Source organism: Perognathus longimembris, chromosome 13, assembly GCF_023159225.1.
Source record: "Perognathus longimembris pacificus isolate PPM17 chromosome 13, ASM2315922v1, whole genome shotgun sequence".
NCBI classification, from domain to species: domain Eukaryota; kingdom Metazoa; phylum Chordata; class Mammalia; order Rodentia; family Heteromyidae; genus Perognathus; species Perognathus longimembris.
The window spans coordinates 12,091,370-12,115,007 of NC_063173.1; the positions used below are offsets into that span (position 1 = coordinate 12,091,370).

Genomic DNA, 23,638 nt, shown 5'->3' on the forward strand with positions numbered 1-23,638 from the left:
TATAAAAGTAATGCACAGAGGAGTTACCATTAGGTAAGTCAATAGTACATTTCTTTTTGGATGATCTCACCCAGAGCTCCAGATTTGAGTGGGGAAAAAAAGTCCAAATGAAAACATGAAGTCTTGAGTTCAAGCTTCACGACCAGCACCAAGAAAAATAAAAGAAAGAGAGAAAAAAGAAACAAAAACATATAGTGTTCAACAAAGGTTCTTTTTTCTATCCGTTATGGGGCTGGAACTCAAGGTCTGAGTGCTGTCCCTGAGCTCTTTTCACTTGTGGCTAGTGCTCTACCACTTTGAGCCACAGCGCCACTTCCGGTTTCCTGGTGGTTAATTGGAAATAAGCGACTCAGGGGCTTTCCTCAGCCTCCTGAGTAACTAGGATTACAGGCATGAGTTGTTTTTTTTTCTTTTCTTTTTTGGTACTGGGGATCAAACCTGGAACGTTGCACTTGCTAGACAAGAACTTTGCCACTGAGCTACATCCCAGCCCAATTCAACAAAGGTTCTTAAGTGCTGAATAAATATTAAATCCTCCCAGCTTCTGTGACCACCACCAGCCATCAGGGGCCAGCCCTCACCCTTGCCTTCATGGGATGAAGGTCAGATGGGGATGAGATATGTCTAATCCAGAGCCCTCACGCCAGGCAGCAACTTAGAACCACATAAAAAAAAATATCTGGGATGAGGGTTTCAGGCCTCAGTAATCTTAAATGCTTCCAATGATTCAAACATGATCCAGGGAGAAGCAGGACAAGATCACAGTGTGGACTTGGAGCGAAGGCAGGAGTTTCCTAGGAGTACAGGAGTCATAGGCTTGGAAAGAGACATTTCCCAGATGTGAGAGCTTGTCAATGCCTGTAACTTTCAACCTGGAGAAGCCTTGCTTGTCCCTACTTAGGGGAGCGGTTCAAGAGTGCCATGAGGGGCTGAGAGCAGAGGGATTCCTCCCCCCAAACACTAAAAGCAATGCACTTGCTTGTTTATTGAATCTAGAGTGCTAATCTCTCACAGAGGAGGACAGCAAGACTCAGAGAAGTTCACTGGCCTGCTCAAGATCACACAGCTAATCTATGGCACAGTTAGGACTCAAACTCTCTGAGGAATGCTTGAATCTGAAAACTTGACCCAGAAAGAGTCTCTCTGAGTTGAGGTTGACATAAAGCATGCACCTGGGAATCTAGCCACTGAACTGCAGTATGAGAGACTCAAGTAAATTTGAGAAATAACTTCTGAAGAGACAGTGCTGAAGAGGCCCTGTCTAGATTTGGGAACCCAGGAGCTGGTACCTGTGCCAGGCCAGGTGGCTCTTGAGTTCAGGGCTTCTTCTAAAGAACAGGAGGTTCTGGCCAGTGGCCAGATAAATACCTCCTGGGCACCTGTGTCTCAAGCAGGCTATTCAAAGCCCAGGACCGAGCCAGCGATACATGCTCAGGACTTGCAAAAAAGATTGGTGCATCTGGTAGGGCTCTGACTTTGTCTGCCCTACTGCCTCAAGCAATAGCCCTGGCATTGACCAGATCGTTTTCAAGGGGACGAAACTGAGAGCCAAAAATGGAATGGAAACCTGTTTTAGGAGGAGCAGAACCTTTGCACATCTTAGCTCATGGAACATTCTTTTCAGTGGTAATAACTAGGACAAATTGCCCTATTTTGAAGATGCAGTAAAATACCTTCACTTGACCCAGATTACTTGTACCTCGTCTCTCCCCAAGTCCTCAGGCCTGACTCCCAGGAAGGATACAAAAGTGCCATCCCAATGACAAAAGTCGAAAGTCGTATCCAGGGAAGGCTTTGTGGAGGAGGCAGCCTCCAGTCGGCCCCTGAATGATAAGCAGACTGAAAGGATGACAGAGGGGATTGGGGATTGGGGATTGGGTGGCACTCACAAAGGCCTAGAAGTAAAAAAAAAAAAAAAGAGGCAGTCACTGAGTTGAATAGAAAGAAACTTACAAAAGTAAAGAATGACAGAGCAGGATGAACAAGCCAGGGCTGGGTTGCAGAAGGTCTCACACGTCAAGTGGAATTGGAGGTTTGGCTTTATGTGCTAGCAGCGGGGGAGCCACTGAAGGAAGCCACTGAGGAAGAGGCTTGCCTCAGGAAGAAAGGTGGCAGAATTGTCATGGAAGGTCACTCTTTGAGCTAGTGGGACAGCCCCAACTCTGCCAAGGCTGTGCCAGGTGCCTGGATTTGTCCAGGACTGGGCTCAGTGACTCAACCATGAGGAAATTGCTCCCCAAGAGGAAAAGACCCAGCTGAATCACCCCCGGTGAGGTGGGGAGGCTAGGGGCTTACTGAGTCACCCTCCAAGGGCTGGGGGTGGGGGTGGGGGGAGGTGTTGCATAGAGGAGGGGACAGGGCAGAGGGCAGGATTCAGGTCAAAGGTTAGGAAGGGTTATAGGGTTCCCATCATTCTGAGCTTGAGCCTCCTTGGCAGTCCTGCGAGTTGGGATGAGAAGGAAGATCCTGACAGTTCCCGAGGGGATCTAACCAAGGTCATGCAGCAAGTCGCCGGCCAAAGCCAAGCTGGACCCAAGCTCCCGCTGCACTCTAGTCGCGGCCCATCGCCTCCGTCGCGCTCACGCCCAGGAGGAAGCTGGGAACCCAATGGGTCCAGGGCACGGAGGTCACTGGGGTTACACCCCGCCGTCTCCCCTTGACCCCAGCCGTGCCCAGCAACTGGGGCCGGGCTGCTCGGCCGCTATGCGACACCAGGGGGCGCAGGAGCGTCACGGCGGCCGCCGCCGGCGTCCGGGCACCGCGGCCGCTCTGCGGAGAAGGGCGCTCCCGGCGCGCGGGTCCCGCCGCGGACCTGCCGACTGCGCGACCGGGCGCGGGGGTGGGGGGGGGGAGCGGGGGGACTCGCACCCCCGCCGGCCTCCGGGGACGCCGACGCAGCCCGGCCTGCAAGTTCCGGGGGCCCCAGTAGCTGCACCCCACACTTCGGAATCGCGCGTGTCGTGCGCACGTGTCTGCCTAAGCAGATTCGCGACTGCCCCGGGGCTGGTCCCGCTCCCGGAGCGACCTCTAAAATCCTCCCTACCTTCTGGATTGGGGGGGGGGGAGCGGGAGGGAAACTCGGGGGTCCCGTTCGGGGCCTCAGGCCCCGGCCCCCGGCTCCCTTCACCCCTTCCCTCCCCACCCTCCATCCCCGCACTGCGGAGCCTCCGGGCTCTGGCCGGGGCCCAGGGCTCAGTGAAGTGGGAAGAGGATGTGGTCAGACGGGGACGGCGCTCCGGGTGCTGACCCCGGAGGCGAGGGGGTGGGTGGAGCCCTGGGCGGCGGGGGGCGGGGCCGGGGCGGCGGGGGGCGGGGCCTGGCCGGCGGGGGGCGGGGCCAGGGCGGACTCTTCCCGCGGACCCGCCGAAGCTGTCGCGGACGCTCTGACCGAGCCGAGCGCTGCGGCCGGGCCGGTGGCGGGCGGGCGGGCGGGAGCGCGGGCGGGCGGGCGGCTTGCGAGCATGGTCTTGGTCCTGCACCACATCCTCATCGCTGTTGTCCAATTCCTCAGGCGAGGCCAGCAGGTCTTCCTCAAGCCCGACGAGCCGCCGCCGCAGCCATGCACCGACAACCTGCAGGTAGGCGACCCCCCCCCCCCCACTCCCTTCCTCCTGCCTTCAGGGCACCGGGAGAACGGGGCATCCGGAGAGGGCGTCCGGCTAGGGCCCAGACCTCTGCGCAGCGTGCAGTCGCTGGGCTCCGTGACCCACCCTCCCCTGAGCCCCTTGGATCGTCCTCAGGGGTGGACCCCCCCCCCTCCTCTGGTTCCAGACCCTACTCTCGTAATGGGACTGCAGCCCACACCGGAAGGAGCCCTTGAACCTCCAGATCACGGCCCAAATGCCACCCCTCGAGTGGGAATCCTGTTTGCAGCTGGGTATCCACTCCAAGCTCTAAACTCTTAATCCGCGGGGACCCCCGTCACCCTGAGAGCTCTGTTCAAGCCTGGGACCCCTTCCTCCCAGATCAGCGCCCCAAAGTGGGAATCTCCACTGAACATAGCAGACCCCAGGCACGCGCAGACCCTCTGCACCACACTTCCGTTAGGGCTTCATCCCAGGACCCAGAACCTTCATCCCACAGCCTCCTCTGTGCCCTCGTCCAGGTTCCCACGCAACTACCTGGACTTCACTCAGCACCCACCCTACCCAAAGGTCCAAACCCCTTCCCCTGCCCAAGTTCCTCCCTTCTCTACAGGACCCCTCTCCAGCTTCCTACCCTCTCTCCTGCAGAGGAGACCTGCTAGTCGTTTCCTCCTGGGTCTCAAAACTCCTCATTGCTTTTTGGGTGTGGCAGTCCCACTTTATTCTCTGGGGTTCTCTTCAGGTTTTTCTCCAACTACTTGGGCTTACCCTCAGTCCCCCCACTTCTCTCCTTTTTGTGGTCTCTTTTGTGTGACCTTGTGTTGCTCCCCTCCATCTGTTCAAATCTCCAGTTTCTCCAGCTCTCTATCTCTTTTCTATGGTCTCTCTCTCTCCTTACCCTTATTTCTGCCTGTGCTTTGGGATGAGGAAGGGGCAGGCTCAAAGGCCATGACTAGTGTTCCCAGGACTCTACCCCTCTCCATGCTTTTAGGCATGGCACGGTATGGACTCTGTTCCTAGAGCCTAAACATGGAGTGGGCTACCTTGGCTGGTACCCAGGGTCTGAGGCAGGTGGGCATCATGTGCTATGAAATTGGCACCTTCATCCCTGCTTGCCCAGTAGTGATTGAGGTGGTTAGAATTTGGGATGGGGGGGACAGGTGTCTGTCACCTCTGGTGCGTGCTGTCTAGGGCCAGTGAGTCTGGGGTGTATGTGTTTGTATGAGTATGAGCTTATTTGCATGTAGTGAGTATGCCATGTATGTCATGTGTACATGTACCATATATGACCATATCATCATGAGTGGGATTATTCATGGGGGGTTATGTTAGGTATGGAGATGGTGAGTCTATGGAGTCTATGGATTGGAGTCTATATGCTGTGTGTGGCTTAGGGAGGCAGTTGTGGAGTTGTAGCTGGGTGTGTGATTATAGTGTGTGTGTGTGTGTGTGTGTGTGTGTGTGTGTGTGTCCGTGTGTGATTGCATAGCTGTCATTACAGGATGGAGTTGTTATAATGGCTGCATGGGAAGAAGAATTATATGTGTGGATGTATATGTTGTTGGCTGCTGTGTGTAGCCAGGAAGAGAACCCTTATAGAGCCTGGTACAGGTTTTATTAGCTGTTTTGTTAGAGAGAAGGTGGGGGTTTATGTGTGTCCAGGTGTGTTTGCAGCCTACTGGATGGCTTGCAGCCACTGTGATACGTCCTGGGTTGGCTTGGGGAATATTTTGGGATCTCTGTGTTGGTGTTTATCATGTGTCAGGGTAGTGACTCTGGACAGGAAAGGGTGCAGCCAGGGCTGAGGGGTGCAGTTGAGCAGGTGTTAGGAAGGGTAGGAGGGGAGCGTGTAAGGGCAGGGTCATCTGTGCTAAGGAGTTCTGTGTGCTCACAAACATGTGAAATTAGGTGTGTACATTATTTATGCAGGGTGTCTCCATGTCTGGGTGGCGTGTGTGTTGAATTTAATTGGATGCATGTGTCTCTGGTTAGGGAAGTGAGGATGAGGTTGAGTGTGAATGTGAAGTGTGGGTGTGTAAGCCGTGTGATTTCTCAGTGGGAGGGGTAGATTCTGTGATCTTTTCTCCCTGTGGGCTGTCAGGGTGTGTGAGGAATGTGTAAGGCATGTCCAGTGAGCGAGGGGGGCGAGCAGGGGTGGGAATGTAGAATGTACTGTAGTGGGTAAGAGAGTATGTGCATAAGGCATGTTAGGTTTGCCTGTGTGCGGAATACACAGCAGGTGCCTCATAAATGTTTGTGGAGTGACGTGTCCTTGCTTCCCTCCCAATCAGGTCCCGAGAGATGCCTTTGGCTGCCCCCCCCCCTCCACCCCTGGCTACCCTACCCTTTGCCCTTCATCCTCTTCACTTTGACCAAAGCCTTTGTCTTGGGTTTCCGGCTGAACAGACGCTGGACAGGCGGGCGGCAGGCAATGGCGTGGTCCGGGAACCTTTGTTCTTTTCCTCTTAACTTGTCCCATATTTGGGCCCAGGGCTTGGAGGGGGTGGGGAGAGGATGCACGTGTCAGCAAGGTCACTGTGTTTACTACCCCCTCCCTGGGCTCCACAGAAGGGCAGGGCTGGGTGTGGACCATGAAGTCCCGTGGCCAGTGGTGTCTGGGGAGGCACTATGCCAGAGTTGTGCTGGGATTGGACTTGAGTAAATCTGCCAACCATATGCTTTTAGTCTCATGGGGGAGCCCATTGCCCTTTCTGGCTCAACTTACCTTTAGGGTGTTTAGCAGCCAAGTATCCCCTCCTCTACGCTCCCTTCTCCCTTCTCTGTGTCTCTGGGCTGAGGAACCACCAGGAAGATCTCAGTCTAGACCTACTCTTGTTGACCCTAAATCAAAAAGAGGAGAGCCAGGAGCTGGTGGCTCACGCCTGTAATCCTACCTACTCAGGAGGCTGAGATCTGAGGGTCACGGTTGGAAGCCAGCTGGGGCAGGAAAGCTCATGAGACTCTTATTTCCTATTAATTACAAAAAAAGAAGAAAGCTGAAACTGGAGTTGTGGCTCAAGCAGTAGAGACTCGCCTTGTGCAGAGAAGCTCAGGGACAGGGCTCAGGTCCTGAGTTTAAGCCCCAGGATAGGCACAAAAATAAAAAATAAAAATAAAGGAGGAGAAATAGTCCCTGTCCTGGTAGAGATCCTTATATGAAAGGGGAGACCTGGTCACTTTGGGGGAGTCTGTATGGACTGGTCTGGTGGAGACATCAGGTCCCTATGTCATACTGTCCATAGAAAGCTGTGGGAAACTCTGGCAGGCTTTGGGCAATTGTTCGAGAGCATAAAAGTCCAGAACTCAAGGTTGGAGGTGTGGATACAGTCTGAGCCAGTCCGTGAAGGTGTAGCACTACTTCCAAGAAGGTTGTTGGAAATGAGTGGGCTTGAGCTGGGCCTTGGAGGGAATGTGGGGTGCTCAGGCAAATATAGCCTGGGGTGGAGAGAGATACCTGAGCAACTAGAAGAGGGACCTTGGAACCATCAGTATTGTCTGGCTTTGGGTGACCATCCCTGGCCTCTAGCCTTCTCAAACTGTCATTGGGCAGAATTGTCACCATTGTTGCCCTCTTCCTCCTCTTTGGAAGTTCTTCCCAATGTCCACAGTGTCCAAGGTCCTTCCAAGTTCTAAGAGCGTCTATGGAATCCCTGCTCCAGGCATGGTTTTAAGTGCTCTGTGTGTGTGTGTGTGTGTGTGTGTGTGTGTGTGTGTGTCACTGTGGTTGACCTGTTGACCTCCTGCACTCCCAGGTGGGCAGCCTGGGGCAGCTGGCCACTCTCGGTGTTTTCCCTAGCCTAAACCACACACAGTTCTACTAGGTCCCATGTTTGCACCCCACTGAGATCATATGGCTCCTACCAGAATAGGGACTCTGCAGAGATTGGATCTGGGCCTCCCTATCCCCATCCCTGTATTAGGAGGTTGTTTGGGCATGGTCATCTGATGTTTATAACTGCTTTGGAGGGCTGGCACCTCAAATGCCATCTAGGGAAATTGAGGCCCAGAGCGAAGAGGAGACTTAAGGCACATTCTCATCAGATCCTCCTCTTACCAACACTCCCAGAGGCCAAGAGAGGTTAGGTGGCCGGTCCAGGTCACACAGCAAGGTAGCAGAGCCAGCACCATTGTCCAGCTCTCCTGGCTGCCAGGCTGAGCTCTGGCTCCAGCACCATGCTGCTCTCTGGCTGCCCTCCTTGCTGCCTGTGGCGGGTAAATGATTATTAATGACCCCCCTGGCAAAGAGACAGGAAACGCTTCCCAGCCACAGCTGGGGAGCTGCTCCCTGCCAGTCCGACAAGCAAACCCGCCCTGACCAGGGTGTCAGCATTGATGTAGTCTCCATTCCGCTTTGCCTGCTTTGCTCTTCTTAACTCCCCCCAACTTACCTGACCTAGACCTCCCAGAGGTAAAGGACAAGAAGAGACAGACCCCACCCCCCCCCCCCCCGGCCTACCATATCTTTGTTCTGCATCACTTTCTCCAATCTGATTCATTACTACTTTCTCCCTTGCTCCTAAGAAGTAGATCTTCCTCTAGGAAGCCCTCCCCAGGTGCATGGCCAGCCCTCCAGTGGCTGCTTCAGTGCGGTCAGAGGGCATTCACTCCCCTATGCAGACTCTGCTGGTAGCACTAGGGCTGGCCTAGGCACTTGCTGAAGCCAGGATCCAGTGGTTGCTTTAGGACTGACCTTCAGAAGATGCTACTCACAAGCAGCGGTGTGGCTCAAGTGGTAGAGTACCAGACTTGAGGAGGAAAAGCAAAGTAAGAACACAAGGCTCTGAGTTCAAGCCCCAGTACTGATACACACACACACACACACACACACACACACACACACACACACACACAGATGTCCCCATTGCCTCTTCTGAGAGGCCTTCAGCCAAGTCCAAGGGTCTTTCTCACCTCTGATCACTCTTACCTCACTCTTACCTGCCCGTGCCATATACTCTGGACCACCATAGCTATCCTTCCTAGATGGACATTAGTGAGCAACCACTCTGTACCAACAGGAAGAGTGGGTAGAGATGAGCAAGATAGAGCCCTTAAGCTCCCCACTTCTTCCCTGAGGAACACCGCACCGGTATGGCAGTATCTCAGAACGAGGTGGCAGGCTGAGGTGGGGAGGGTGCACAGATGGAGGCCGTGCAGGTGGAGTGTGTGGTGTGGGCAACAATGGAGATAAACTCATGCCATGGTGGGGTAGAGCCAGGGGCCCTCGTGCAGCGCCCAGGGGGCGGAAGGGCACATCGGGAGCCTCAGGAACAGTGAATCTGAGAGCTGAAGGAGGAATCAGGAGCAAGTTCTGGAAGGGTGGCAGGGAGCTGGTGGCTGAGGCAGCGTGGTATCAGGAGGACGAATACTTGTGTTCATTGGTCCCACCGTTTCGTGCATGGAGCTGGATCCTGGACGACTGAGTGGGATTGAGGGGATGGGACGGGAAGCATCAAGAGAGCAGATATACGGTTGTCAGGGGCCAAGTTGTGCCAGACTTACAGCCACATGAAGGTCTGTGGATGTTTTCCAATGGGAACCAGCCTGAGGGGAGGAGTTAAAAGGAGTTTGTGAGGGCTGACGAGGCCTGTACAGGGAATGATCCACGGATGGGTGGTGAGGGACAGCTGGGAGGTGGAGCAGGGATTTGATCAGCTGTAAAGGCGAAGGAGAATGTGTTGCTTTGTGTGTGTTCTGGGTGCCACGAAACCTGTACGAGTCCTGCTCCTAGAAGGATTAAAATATCCTGGTAAGGCCTCGCAGGAGGTTAGCCGGAGACTTGGATATCAGGACTCTGGCTCAGGGCTACTAAGTCCTCAACCTGTACTGTGGGAGACTCAAGGTCTGCTCTGGGCGAAGAATATTCAGAACTCAAAAGTTAAAACGGGCTCTGAAATGGAATGCTTAATAAAATTCAAATCCAAAAATGTACGGGTGCCTTCCAGAAGGAGTAGACTTATGAAAATTTATGAAAATGCTAAACGTTCATGATCTTGCTCATGTAAATTGCAAGCCTCAGCTGTGTTTCTGGACTTTGGATCCGGCCACTTTGAAACGATCTCTGACGGGACAGTCCTCCAGGGCCAGGCCCTTCTCGATCCGGGAACCTGTCCTCCTCTCCAGTGGGTAGCTGGGAAGGGGTGATCATTTTGCTCTTTTTTTTTCTCCCTCATCCTGAAGGAATCTAGAATTGGTCATGTGTACCCCCATCCATGGTTGCTTAAATTTGGGGAAACCAAGGATAGAGTTGGGGGTGGGGGGAAGAAGCCAGTAAACCCTAAAAGGAAATAAGAGAATTGAGACTTAGCATCGCCCAGCACAATCGTGGGCATCTCAGAATGTGAAACTTGCACATTTCCCAGAATTCCAGCATGCTGAGATCTGATTTTTCAATCTTGGGGTTGGACAATGCTTGGCCCCTAAGCTTCATTTTTTTTTTTTTGTCACCTGTCAAAGGAGGAAGTTGAGGGCCACTAGCTCTAAGAGCTGTGTGAACTATAGCTCTAGGGGTGTGGGGTTTGAGAATCTGTGATTGTCAGCTTGGGGCTTGTGCACTAGGATGATGCTAGCTTTCTATGACTCTTAGCAACCAGCCAGGGCTGGGCGGGTGTGGGATTGTGGGATGTTGGCATTCTGTGACTTTAAGATGCTGAGACTCCTGGAGCTAAAGATGCGGACATTCTGTGCATCCAGGATTCTAGGATTTGATGATTCAATGATGCTAAATGAGGCTGCTGGGAAGAGCTGCAGCCACCTGCCTTGTTAATGTCAATGTTCAGTTATTAAAGACATAACAAGAAGCAATAGAGACAGATCGCATGGGGTGTCGGGCACCCCCTCCTACCCTCAGTGAAAGGAAGAAGCCAGTGCACTGGCTTTAGAGGAGATGGGAGGCCCTTCAGCCTGGTCACACAGGCTCTAACTTGCCACAGTAGACTTGACACGTGTGTACACGAGAGATTTGCTAGTCCCTAAGCTGAATGGGCTCAGGATTCTTCCCTTCCTCCTGTCTCCATCCTCCAACCATTTAAGACTATGGCAGGGAGATGTCCCTTAACTCCCTGCCCCCAAAGTCTCTAGGCAGACCTGTAGAGAGTAGAGGAAGGAGAAGCCTGCTCACCCCACTTCCCTGACAGCAGCCTGAGGACATGAGCACTTCCTGGACACAGGCCTGGAGGTGCAGAAACCTCTGTCTAGGAAGGCCTGGGACCCAGGGCTCAGACACAGGCAGAGGCCAAGGTAGTCAGACAGTCTTGTCAGCAACCCCTGTCTACCCCTCCCCAAGGAGGACTTCAGCCTTCTAGAACCCATTTCTGGAAGGTTGAACCTACAGAAGCCCAGCATAGCTGCACATGTCCAAAGGCTTTTTCAACCTTGGGGTAGGGGGTGGTCACAGATCAAAGTTAGACTGAAATAAGTCTTCCTGGGTCCCCAAGTGCTCCTCCTTATTCCCAGCCTTTCCCTTACCCTGGGACACCTGGGCCATAGATGTTGAGGCAGAATCCACGGAAGAGGGCAACAGGCTTGTCTGTCACCCTGTCTTTCTCCTCCCTCAGCCCAGAAAGCAGGTGGGGCTGGGACAGCTGCTCCCTGTGTTCCACAAGGCTCCATTGTCTGCCACCTCCTGTCTTGACCCTAAGGACGGGGAACCCTCCCAGCTGCCCAGCCCAAGTGTGCACTCCCAGGGCACTCTTCTTTCTACTCTGTCACCCACATCCCCCCCCCCCCCCCCCGCTGTTCCTTCCCACCTGCCTGTCCCCAGCTCCCCCTAATCCCTGTGAAGTCTCCATCTTTGGCCCTCTTGGGGTGTAAACCTCTTTTGAAAGACCAACTGGGAAGGGCTGGAGGAGACTCTCGAGGCCAGCCATTTCTTTTAGATGGCTTAGGGAGGGGGGCAGTCCTGCCTAGAGTTGCACAGTCATCTGTGTCAGAGCTCAGGACAGAGCCTTCTCCTGAGCCACAGGGGCTCTTTGCCTTGGCCTCAGGTATTCACGCGTTGAGGATTGACCTTATGAAGTCTGCCTTGGAGCTGAGCCCACAGGCACCTCCTGGAATGCGGTGTGCTTTTCTCCCAGCCCTTCCTCATAGCCTGGAGCTGTGTTGTCCCTTTTTCCCTTTTCTCCCAGACCCCTCTCTTCTCCACAGTTGACCCCCTGCCTTCCATAGACCCTCCCATTGGGACTCAGACTGGAGTTCAGGCTTCCATGAACCTATGCATATCATGGGTATATACAGATCCCAGGTAAAAGCCTGACCTACAGATAGAAGGCCACCCTGGGCCCTGGGGTGTTTCCTTTCCTCTGAAGCTCCACACGCCTCCTCCAGAAAGCGCCCTTCCCCCACCCCACCAATGCAGAGCAGCTCTGTCTCTCTAACTCCTTGGGTAATAGCTGAGTTTTGTGAGCCTCAGTTCCTCTTCTGAGCCTCTTCTCAGTGTGGGGCCCCTCCCTCGGTGGCTTCAGGAGGAGCTCTGTTTCCTGTGGCTGGGTGGGAAGAGCCCTGAGGTCCCCAGAGGACAGACATGGGACAATGGGCAGGCGGTAAGAGATGTGGCCTCTTCCCCATAGCAGGCCCCACCCAACCTGACCGCCCTGCCTGGTGTCTGGGGGCACAGCCTCGGGCCTCTCAGCACTAGGTTCCTATGTGACCCCCGCCCCCCAGGGCAGGACCAGGAGTCCTGATGCCCCTATGGCCATTCTCTGACTAGACACCATGGGGTGCAGGCCCCATTGGCGTTGGTGCGGACTCCCAGGGCATGTGTGTGTGTGTGTTGGGGGGTGGGGTGTGATTTGGGCCTCTCTGGCCGTGCCAGGGAGCAGGTAGGAGTACTGCGGCCCAAGTGGGGCCAGGAATGCCCAGTCGAGAGTCCACCTCCAGCCACGGACCACATCCCCACAGTGGAGATGAATGGCGGGAGCCAGAAAGGGAAGGGAAGGGGGCAGGATCGAGTTGTGCCCAGGGGCAGGGGTGGGGGTTTGCTGAGAGGCAGCTGGAAGGAGGCTCAGTGGGGATAATGGGGACAGGAGGCTCACAGTTTGTGAACATAAGGGCTGGCCCGGGGGTCAGGCACTTATCTCGGCCTTCGTCATTTCCTCTACCGGACACCGCTGGGTGAGTGGGGTCATCGCACAGAAGGAAGGAGTCGTCCCGAGCCAGCACATGCCAGGTCCCCTAGTAGTGAGCCACGAGAGTAACCTCGTCACACCCTCGGCTGCAGTCAGTCTCCTCTCTAGTTCCAACCACACTGACACAGTCATTCTGCCTACTGACCGTTGCTGGCCCGTCACCCGTGCCACTGCCACACTCAGACCCAGCTGCAGAGACAGCCAGGCCTGGAGACCCCCACAGGACACCCTGACAGCCGCTGCTCAAACATCCCCACACCAGGTGCAGCTCCTGTCACTCCTGCGCTCACCCAGGGAGGGGCAGGCGCTCCAGCAGCCGTGGGCAGGTGTCCAGTGCTGGGTGACAGTGATGCCAGACAGGGGCGGTCAGAAGCCCTCTCCCCTCAGGCTGGACCATGCCCTCCCCCAGCTTGCTGAGTGCCCGGAGGCTGTTTATTTCCTAGCTAGCGGGGGATGGGTGTCTCATCTCCCCCTCCCCCTCCCCCTCCCTGTCCCCACCACACAGCTTCCTAAGCTGCCAAATCAAATCAGCCCCTGCACTCGCGCCAGGCTGGCATGGCGGCCAGCAGCTGACGGGAACCGAGCCAGGCTCAGAATATCCCACCGCCTGTCCGATGCCTGGGCAGGCTCGAGGCTGGGGGGCAGGGAGGGGCAGGAGCTTGCAGCTGCCCTTGGGCAGTGCCTATCCGAGAAACCCGGGTCTGGAAGCTGCCAGGGTGGTGGGTTTCCAAGCGGATGAGCGGGCCCCTGGGTGGGTGGGTGCCAAGCCCTAGGTAGCATTCACCGCCAGCGCTTGAGGAGTTGTGGAAATGTGGGTGAGGGGGCCAAGCGGTGCCCAGAGGACTTGGTGCCAGGCTGGGGTGGTGGCTCACACGCATGAGCCCATGTTCCTCTGGGATTGGCCGCCCCCCTGGGCTGGGGGCCCTCTGGAGGCTCATTGAGGATGCGAGGTGGACACGACCAGATCCCATTACTGAACTCTGCGGAAGTTCCCAGGAGCCGCGCAGGAGCTCAGAGGACCTCAGAGGGAGAAAGATGTAATTGTTTCAACTTCTTGGGAGTGCTAGGCAGAGGGAAAGCACTTACGTCAGCCTGAGACAGAAGGGTGTAACCAGGCCAGGCTTCCTGGAGGAGGAGGCTGCCCGTGAAGCCTGCTGGGAGCTGCCGGGAGGGCAGGCTGGGGAGAGGGCGAGCGGGCCTGGCAGGCCTCAGCCCTTGGCCTTCTTGTCTCTGCAGCCAGCCAGGACCCCCTTGCACAGGAGCCAGAACCCCCAAGGAGTAGAGACGACCAACTGCAGGTGAGAGCTCAGCGGAGGGAAAGAGTGGGGGGGGCTTGGGGGGGTGGGGGGTGCAGGTTGAGGGTCAGCCTGAGCTGCCCTCACCCCGGGGGAGGACTGGGAGGCTGGAGCCGCATCCCAGCCCCGCCCCCTCAGCCTAGGTTTACCCCACGAGCCGAGCCGGAGAGCTCCTCTCCTTGCTATACCCAGCTGGGCTTCCCCGCCCCCACGCCCACTCCCCCACTCACCTGGGAGCCATTTCCTCTCTCGTCCTCCACACCCTCACCCACAATCCCCTGTCAGTCCCCTGCCCAGAGCACTCCCCGAGCTCCCCTCCTCCCCGTCCCTGCTGCCCACGAGTGCTGTGCCATCCGACACTGGTTGCCTCCTGCTCAAAAATTCTCCATGCTCCCATCGGCCGGCCCTCCCGCAGCCCCTCTGAAGCCCGAGCCTGGCCATGCTCCTCTTCATCCATTCCCGCCACCCCAAGCCACTGCTGCCGGCCTCCTCCTGCCCTCCATCTTAGCCTCCTAAATCCTTCTGGGCTCCGCTCTAGCCTCCCTCCTCCGGGCGTCCTCCCTGCCTCTCCATCACTCCAGACCCAGCTGGCTCACACTCCCTCCTCTGAGCTCTCCTGCCTGGCCGTCGGATGCGGTGGCATTCTGCTCTCTGTTGCCCACTGTGTGTGCCACAAGCACCCTGATTTCTCCATCCTGTAACTCTTAGGTCTGCCTGGCCCCCCCTCTATGAAGTGTGCACTCCCTGAGCTTGGGGGACCATGCTGTTATTATCCCTGAGGTTCCAGTGATGAGAAGGGTGCTAGCTCCAGCCCCCATCATTCCTTTGGGGCTCAAAGGAACTGTCCATGTTCAATGAGGAAGAAAAATGAGGTGGGGATGTGGATGTTGAAGATTGGCACAGAGGTGTGTGTGTGTGTGTGCGCGCGCGCGCGTGTGCGTGAGCGTGTGTGTGCACACGTGCATGCACGTGCACATGTATACAACTCATGAGTCTGCCTCTGTGCCCCAGGCCAGCCGAGAGGAGGGGGACACTGTCTCTGTGTACCCCCCTCAGTGCCAGGCGCTTTGGACAAACTCTCCCTAGCTCTCATCACACCCGAGGAGGCAGTTCTGCTATCACTTTTCATCACAGGAAGCTGAGGCTCCCAGAGAAGGTCCTGGAAGGGGATCAGGGTGGAGTTGGCAGTGGAGCCCAGCTGCCTCCCTCCGTGACCCCAGCCTCAGCCCTTGGGTGAGACAAGAAGGAGATGCCATCCAGGGCCTCATGGGGGCCCAGCACGGGCTCCCTGCTACAGCATGGGGCCAAGTCTGAGACTATCACTCCTAGGGGGACCCAGTTCTGTTGCTGGGCACTGGCCAAAAGAGAGGGAGGGGAGGGCCTTGGGGGGGTCATTATTAATTGATTGATTGCCATGGCATTCCCCAGGGGGTGGGAGCTCCCCCAGAGCAGGGACAGATGGCGTTCCTGGGAGCTGGTGGTGTCTCAGCAGTCTCGGCCACCCGCCAGGAAAGACTGCATTTGTCACCCACCCAGGAAGCCAGGAAGGGAGGGTAGTGGGAGAAGTTGAGACCCCTCTGGGTAGTGGGGGCTGGGTCCCAAGGGAAAGAGTCCAACTCCTGGCTCTTTGTTTATGCCTGTGTGCAGAGACCCACTGTCTGGTCCAGTAGCCCTGCTCTCTGCAAGTTCAAGTTCCGGCCCTTTCGCATTCCACCAACCTCATCCTCTTCACCAGGCCTCCTGGCATCTGTTCCCATCCCTGTCGTCTCAACCTGACTTTCCTTTGTCTGGGTCCTGCTGCCTTCTACCCCTGAGGATCTTATGCCATAAGCAACACAGCTCTGTCCTGCCTCCCTTTTTCCCCTGTCCTCCTGCCAACCGGCTCCCAAAATGGTCAGTGCTTGGCCTCCTGGCAGGGTATTGCTCAGACGATAGGAGCAGCTGGAGGGAAAGAGGAGAGGAACTGGGTGGCTTGTTGATGACCCTCCGGTCACATAGATTCTGAGGAGAGTCTGAATCCTAGAGTGCGGAGACCATGGGTCAGGTAGGCATGGCTTCAAGTCCTACCTTCTTATTTCCCCACGAGTGACTGGTAGGCCATTGGATTAACCAGCCTCAGCCGTAGTCTCCTCACCTGTAAGCAGGGATGAGAACCCCCACGCTGACGGGGTAGGACACCTTTTGTTGGGTGTTAGCATCCAGAGTTGTAGGGAGAAGGCAGAGAGTATGAGCCACAGCTGTCCCCTCCTTGTTTCTTGCAGAATGCCATACCTGGAGCCAGGAGACAGGGTGTGTTACAGGGCTGGACCAAACCTAGTGGAGGTTCTGCAGGCATGGCATGTTCTCCTGGCACTGGTTGGGTGGCAGCCAGGGAAGCAGCATTGACAGCACCCTCCTCACTCAGCAGGCATGGATTCAGTACACTCTCCTGGAAAGGCTCCCTGACCCCTGGCCAGCTGGAGGAGGGGCTCTTCTGGCTAAGCTCAAGATCCTGGGCCTCTGCTTCATCGCTCATGTGCTCTCTCTGTCTCTCTCTCTCTGGAAGTCAAGGCCGAGGCAATTCAAGTTGACAAGTTGGCTGAGACATTCCACATTGAGTGGATGCCCTCTCTGCTGGCTCTCAGGGACCGGACAGGGTTCTGGCATCTCTCTCTGGGCAGGCAGACATATCCACACCAAGATCCCAAATGCAGGCCCAGCACTGGCTCCTCCATTGCTGCCCTGCGGATAAAGACCACACCCCCTTAGCATGGCAAAGCTAGGTCCCCTCATGACATTCTTTCCTTCTGAATAGCTCCAGTCATGTTGCCATGATCACCCCTTAGCTCTTCTGGCCTCCCTGGTCTACACTGACTCTTCTGCCTACAGCAACTTTCCCTTTATTCTCTGCTTGCTCTTTAAATGTCACTTCCTCTGTGGAGTCCTCTCAGAAGTCACCTTTCACCTTAGGTTGGGTGACCAGTGCCACTTTTCCAAGTGTACCTTTAGGTAACTTGTTATACATATCCTTTCTCAAGGGATTGCAAACACCTTCATCTCTTGGCCTGATATACAGTAAGTGCATAATAAAGAATGAGTGCAAATAGCTTTGAGCAGGGTTGGCATTCTAAGGAGAGATCTCTGTTATTGCATTGAGGCAGTCTTGGAGACTTCTTGACTTGAGACTGTGAAGGATGAAGGGAGTCAGGACCATCAACAGGTGAGGCCAGAGACTGGTTGGGTAGCCAGGAGGGTCTGCGTGTTCAGCTCCTGTGGGACCAGCTGAGATGTCAGGAACCAGCACAGGAAGGGAGCAAGCAGATAGAAGAGTCTGGAACAAAGATTCCAGTGGGAACTGCAGGAGGCTGGCTCGATGTGAGGGTGGAAGGGACTCTTCAGGGGACATTGCTCAGTGTGTCATTCTTGGACAAAAGCTCCCCACTGCCAGCTGTGCCTGCTTCCTCCTGGATTGTGTACATCAGCAGCAAGTGGCCTCCGTGATGCCCCGTGCCCCTGAGGGAGCTGCTGCCAACAAGTTTGGCCAGAGCACCTGGCATCCACGGGGACCCTGGAGCTCTGCCATCTGTCTGTGCCCACCTGTCAGGCTGGGCGGGCCTGGGGCCTGCAGGGACGTGGGGCCAGGGAGATTGTCTTAGCTGCCACTCCAGCCTGGCTGTCTGTCTGCCCACCCATCTGTCCTCCCTTTGAATGGACTGAGAACAAGGCAGAGATGGCCTCACACATCCTGCCATCAGAGAAGCCTGGTCTGAAGTGGGAGGCATGGAGCCCTAGGACGGAAACGCAGAGAAGTCAGGAGTTGAGACTGTGCCAGGCTGTGGGCAGTCCCAGGCCTGGGATGATCCGTCTCCTCCAGAGCCCAGAGGGCTGCTCAGAGCGAGGCCGGGAATGGCTGAGAGGTGCAAAGCAGGTTTGAGGCTGACTCCCAACGCCCTCCCCCACCGCTCTCCTCCCTCCCCCCTCCCGTTCTGCCTGGCCCTTGGCTGTAAACACAGAGAGAACAAGTTCCGTTTCCCGGGAAATATTTATCTCAGGCCGTGTGGGGAGCGTGCGCTCTGGCCTCCTTGTGTCCTTCCTGCAGACTGACCTGGGCAGGAGGTGAGGGGCCTTGGCAGTCATTGGGGGACAATCTGTAGGACCACAAGCAGGGCCAGGAAGGAGGGGCGTGTCCTGAGTTCCCTGCTTGGAGCCTGATTCTGAAAGAAATCTGTTTTCTCCAATTTCCCCAAGATGACCTCCTGCTCTCTCCTGTTCCTATCTTCAAGGCAGCCCTGACTCCTCCAGGTTCTGGCCTCCAAGACTTTGTTTCTCTTTGCCCCCTGTCCCGCCCCACCCCCCATCCCCCAGGCCTTTTCTTCCTCTTCCTTCATATTTCCCAGACCTCAGAGGCGTCCTCTGGAACATCTCTAACCCTCTAACACAGGCCTGGGTGCCCTAAGAGTGGGACAAGGCCCAGAAGTCACCTCCGCTGCCTACCCTGCGGAGCTAGCACCAGCTGGGGCAATAGAAAAGTCCCTGAGCCCTGCCAGGATTGTAGGCGAGGCCGAGGGGCTCCTGCGGGCCAGCTTCTGAGCTTCGAGCTGTGTCTCAAACTGGGCCAGACCCGACCGGGCCCTGACAACAGGAAATCCTTGAAGGAACAAGCGGTGCCTGAGGACTTGGAGCACAACAGGAAACAGCCTTGACATGGGACAGCAGTTCTGTGACTGTGCCCCAAAGAGCTGTGTTGTGGGACACTGGGTGATGCCAAGGGCGACACTGAGACAATGATTGTGGGACAGCGGATGTTCTGCCAGGTGTGACCCTGAGCTTACGATGTGTGTTACGTGTGTAACTGACCACAGGCTGGTATGGAGAGTAGATGAGTCATGGAGTGTGTGACCTGGGTCTGTGATACCAACTGTGACCGTGAAGGCATGAGTTTGTGGCCTACGCATCCAAACAGTGAATAGTTTGTGTGTGTCCCAAGGATATGACGTAAGTGGGGACTAGTGTACAAACAATAGCGTGACACTGTGTGACCTCAAGTATGTGAACACAAATGTGTGCTGCACACGGCCCTGAGCTGACATGGCAAGTGTGATGTTGTATAATGGTTGTGATGATGTGACGTGAGCACACAATGCTGTATGTGACACTGTTGTAGGAAGACATGGAGGCCTTCAAGTAGAGAAGTAACCATCTGATGGATGGTGGGTAAGATGGCTCTGGCTGCCTTGTGTTAGGGGGTTGGGTTGCGGTGGGGGGGGTCAGAGGGGAGATAGGCAGGTCCACTGGGGGCTCCCAAGAAATGGACAAGCTTTGGAAATGTTTGGGAAAGAAAAAGGAGACCGTGCTGATGATTGAGGTAAGAAGAAAGAAAAAACCCAAGGACCACTTTCAGGTGTTTGGTTTGAAAGACTAGGTGAGGGATGGCAGAGGTGTTTCTGAGATGGGTGAAGGTCGATGGAAAGTCACGGTTAGTAGGATGAAGAGGACATGGAGACAGAAATGGAGAGGCTTACGTGAGACCTGTCAAGTGGAACATACCAGCGAAGCTGTCCTTCAGGCGTGAGGACCCGGTGGGGCATAGATGAGGGAGTCAACAAGCATGGCTTGTTTGCTAAGCTGCGGACTTGGCCAGAATGATTTAGGGAGAGAGGAGGGGCACAGAAGAGGCAGAAACTGAGGATGGAGTCCCCCACTCTACATACTGTAGAAGAGTAGTGAGGACGGAGAGGGTGCCACCGTGGAGACGGAGGAGTTGAAGGTAGAGAGACGGTGCAAAGCCAGGCTGAAGGGAAGAGAAGCTCAAGGGGAGGGAAGACAAAAGGCAGATGCTGCTGGGGTCTGCTAAGGTGGGAGATGGAGGCTCTGTGGGTCCTGGGGGTGGGGGGCGGCGGGGGCTGGACCATTTCAGAGATAGCTAGGGATGGAAACCAGACTGTCCTAGCAGAGAATAACAGGTGAAGACCTGCTTGCAGATAGAAGGCCCTTTGCAAATACTGGGCTCAGAGCCATGTGAAGGGGCGGGGCTTGTGGAAAAAGGGCAAGGTCAGGGAGATGAGAATGTATTATTGTTGTATATTTAAAACAATGCCAGACAATACACAAAACTGCCATGTCCATCACCCTTTTCAACCATTGGCAATATTTGGCCACATTTCATTCATCTAGTCCTCTTTCTTTTTTTTTCATTTTTCTTTGCTTAGGTTAAAAACTATTTTTGAATTATGGTAAAATATACGTGACATAAAGTTTGCTATCCTTGGGCTAGGAATATGGCCTAGTGGTAGAGTGTTTGCCTTGCATACATGAAGCCCTGGGTTTGATTCCTCAGCACCACATATATACAAAAAGCCAGAAGTGGGGCTGTGGCTCAAGTGGTAGAGCTCTAGCCTTGAGCAAAAAGAAGCCAGGGACAGTGCTCAGGCCCTGAGTCCAAGCCCCAGGCAAATAAAAAAGGAATAATCATAATGATGATTATTATGTAGTGTGGCATGCCTAGAATTCCAGCTACTTGGAGATGGAGGAGGCCCAAGGTTTGAAGTTTCAGGTCAGTCTGGGCAAAAAGTTAGTGAGATCCCCATTCTCAACAAAAAAGGGTGAATGAGGAGGTATGTACCTGTAAATCCCAGCTACACCTGCCTCCTCTGCCCACTGGCACCCTCCCTCCACTTTCCATCTCTAGGAGCCTGGCCATTCTAGGTACCTCATATTATTGGAATCATTAAGTATTTGTCTTTCTGTGACTGGCTTTTATGTTCACTGAGCATAATGTCTTCCTGGCTCGTCTGTGTGGTAGCATGTGACGGGATTTTCTCTTTTATGGTTATATAATCTCTCATTGTATCTGTCTACCACCTTTGCTCACTGATGGCAGTGGGCACTTGGATTGCTCCCATGGTTAGCTGTTGTAATGCTCCTTTACCAAACTCTCAGGACCCTACTTTTAATTATATAGGTTCTATATTTGTAAGTAGACTTGAGGGGTCATCATGTTTGTTTTGAGACAAGGCCTTACCTTGTAGTCCAGGCTGTCCTTTGACTCAGGATCTTCCTGCTTCATTCTTCTTTGCACTGGGGTTAGTTAAAGTTGTACGCCACCATGCCGAGGTTATTTAAATTGTTTTGTGAAATGGTTGTACGTGGCATGGGCCACGTCACGCATTCCCACCACCACGTACAAGGATTTCTCCACATGTGTAGCAACGCTTATTTATTTTCGAGTTTCTTTGATGGCAGCCATCATGATAGGTGTGATGCATTATCTCAGTATCTTGCTGTTTTGATTCACATTTCCAAATGGTTAGACAAGTGAACATCTTCTCACATGCTTGCTGGCCATTTGTGTATCTTCTTTGGACAGATGTCTCTTACTCAAGTCCTTTGTTCATGTTTTAAATGGAATTGTCTGCTTTTTGTTGTTGAATTGTAAGAATTCTTTATATATTCTGGACATCGGTCTCTTGTTAAATACATGATGTGTAAGTATTTTCCCTCATTCTGTAGGCGGCTTTGCTGAGATGTTTATTTATTCATTCATTTATTTATTTTGGTGCTGGTTCTGGAGCTGGAACTCGGGACCTGGGTGCTATCCCTGAGCTTTTTCGCTCAAGGCTAGTGCTCTACCACTAGAGTCACAGCTTCACCTCTAGCTTTTTGGTTGTTAATTGGGGAGAAGAGTCTCATAAACTTCCCTGCCTGGACTGGCTTCAAACTGTGATCCTCAAATCTCAGCCTTCCAAGTATCTAGGATTATCAGAGTGAGCCACCGGAGCCTAGTTCTTCAGCAAGTCCACGACACGGTATCATTTCATCAAGAGTGGACTTTGATTTTGTCTTGAGGCAGGGAGGTCCCGGATGCTGCTGCTATGTGACAGTGTGACACAGAGCCGGCATGCCCTGTGAGAGAGCCAGACACAGTAGCCTGGGGCCATGATGTATGATAGCACAGATGGAAGCCATGCCGAGTGAGGGAGAATCAGTGTGTGGCCCTGTGACACTTGCAGGGGGACACTGTGAGCACTGTGGAATGATGGAGTGTCACTAGAGGGAATTGCTGTGTGAAGGTGACAGCAATTGTGTTGTCTTGGGGTGATGAGGATACCATAGAGCAGACCATTCCGTGGTGGTGGGAGGGGCGGAGAGTATTCTGTGGGGAGTGGGTTGCATGCAGGTGGAGTCAGTCCCAACCTCAGCTACTGACTGTCAGAGGCAGGAGGGTCATTGTAGGGCAGATAAGAGAAATGCCTCGTTGGGGTAGACGTGGTGTCTGGGCCCAGCTGTGAGCTGGCCTGTGCTGCCCTCCGTTTCTGGATACTCAGGAAGGCTTCTCGGGGAGGATGGGCGCACTCCAGGGGGCTGTACCAGTGCCGATCAGGAGCAGGTCCGATTGGTGTCAGTCAGTCATATCTAGACACATCATTTTTCCTCTCTTGAACCTCAGTTTCCTCAAGTACCAAGTGGGGCTGTTGGCAGGATTTCAGGGTCCACTGCTTGTGATGAAATCTGGTACTTGGCGTGGCCTCCATGGTCTTCCCAGGGAGCTGCCCTTTCAAGCCCTGGCACTCTAGGCAGCTAAGTGACAGGAGCAGTCAAGGGAACGCTGGGAGACTGAGCTGCCTGCAGATGTCCTCCTCTCATACCTTCAGCCCTCCTCGCTCACCCCGCCCTCCCTCTTCTGTCCCTTACTCAATATTGTCTGTGATTACACCCCCCCCCCTTGTCCTCCCAGGCCCTGCAATCCTCACCTTCTGCCAGCTTCCAGCTCAGGCTCCTGTGGCCTAATTCAATTAGGCCGATGTAATTTGCTCAAGAAAAAGCCCTATGATTTGGTTAATCAAACCAGTAAGGGATCTGGGATGTGGGGAGAGTAAGGACAGTTAGGAAGTCCATACCAACAGCTGAGACCTTCCTGAGCCTGTCTCAGGACCCCTGCCCACTCCCTCAGGCTCCTTTTAGGAGCCCACAGATGCCAAAGCGACAGAGGCTTTGAAACATGAGCCTGGATTTTCTTGGTTCCCTCATGTGGGTCCCTGTTTCCCATTCTCACAGTGAGCTGGGTTGAGAGTCTCAGAGCCCCAGGACAGGCCATCTGGTCCCTACAACCTGGCTCTGGTCAACTCCCCTTTTGTCTTCTGTAGGCCTTTTTCTGGGCCTTGGAGTGGGAGGAGAGTTTGAGGGTGGTCAAGGGACTAGAACTAAAGGAAGTCAAGAGGGGCTGGGTGTCCTTGGATCCTCGTCTGGATCTGTCTACCCTCCTCCTCCTCCATGTCAGAATCAGATGCCTCCCAGAGGTCTCACCTGAGGTGAGGCTGGAGGAAAGGGAGTTGCCACTGCCCTTAACCATACATCCTGTGGGGGTGATGTTGAAATCGAGCCTAGTCCTCTTCCTTCAACTTGCCCCGCAGGGCTGCATCTGTCCAGAGCTTGTTAGAAAGGGGGTCTAAGCCCCTGCTGGCAACCAGCTGAGGAAAACTTTAATGAACCCAATGTAACCCACTCATTTTCCTGGAATAGGGGGCCATTTTGTAGATAAGGAAACTGAATCCAAGATAAGAAGTCTTATTGAATGTATGTGGCATGTACCAGGCAGGGAGATGGGCCTAGATCTGAGAAAGGTGATAGAGGAGGTAGAGGAGGAGGATTGGACCCACCC

The 23,638-nt window shown here is 54.6% G+C and overlaps 1 protein-coding gene across 4 annotated transcripts in view; it reads left to right on the plus strand.

Annotated features, from left to right (window-relative positions):
• The first annotated feature begins 3,423 nt into the window (after positions 1–3,423).
• Pde2a (phosphodiesterase 2A) overlaps positions 3,424–23,638 on the plus strand; it is a 60,860-nt gene continuing 40,645 nt past the window's right edge. The window contains exons 1-3 of one of the 4 annotated variants that reach the window (XM_048359573.1): positions 3,424–3,578; positions 12,890–12,968; positions 13,943–14,004. In XM_048359573.1, the coding sequence (XP_048215530.1) occupies positions 3,462–3,578; positions 12,890–12,968; positions 13,943–14,004 (258 nt within the window). In that variant the 5' untranslated portion in view covers positions 3,424–3,461. Of the gene's footprint in view, positions 3,579–3,771; positions 3,878–12,889; positions 12,969–13,942; positions 14,005–23,638 lie in introns of all 4 variants that reach the window. The other 3 variants (XM_048359575.1, XM_048359576.1, XM_048359574.1) reach the window with 3 other exon arrangements.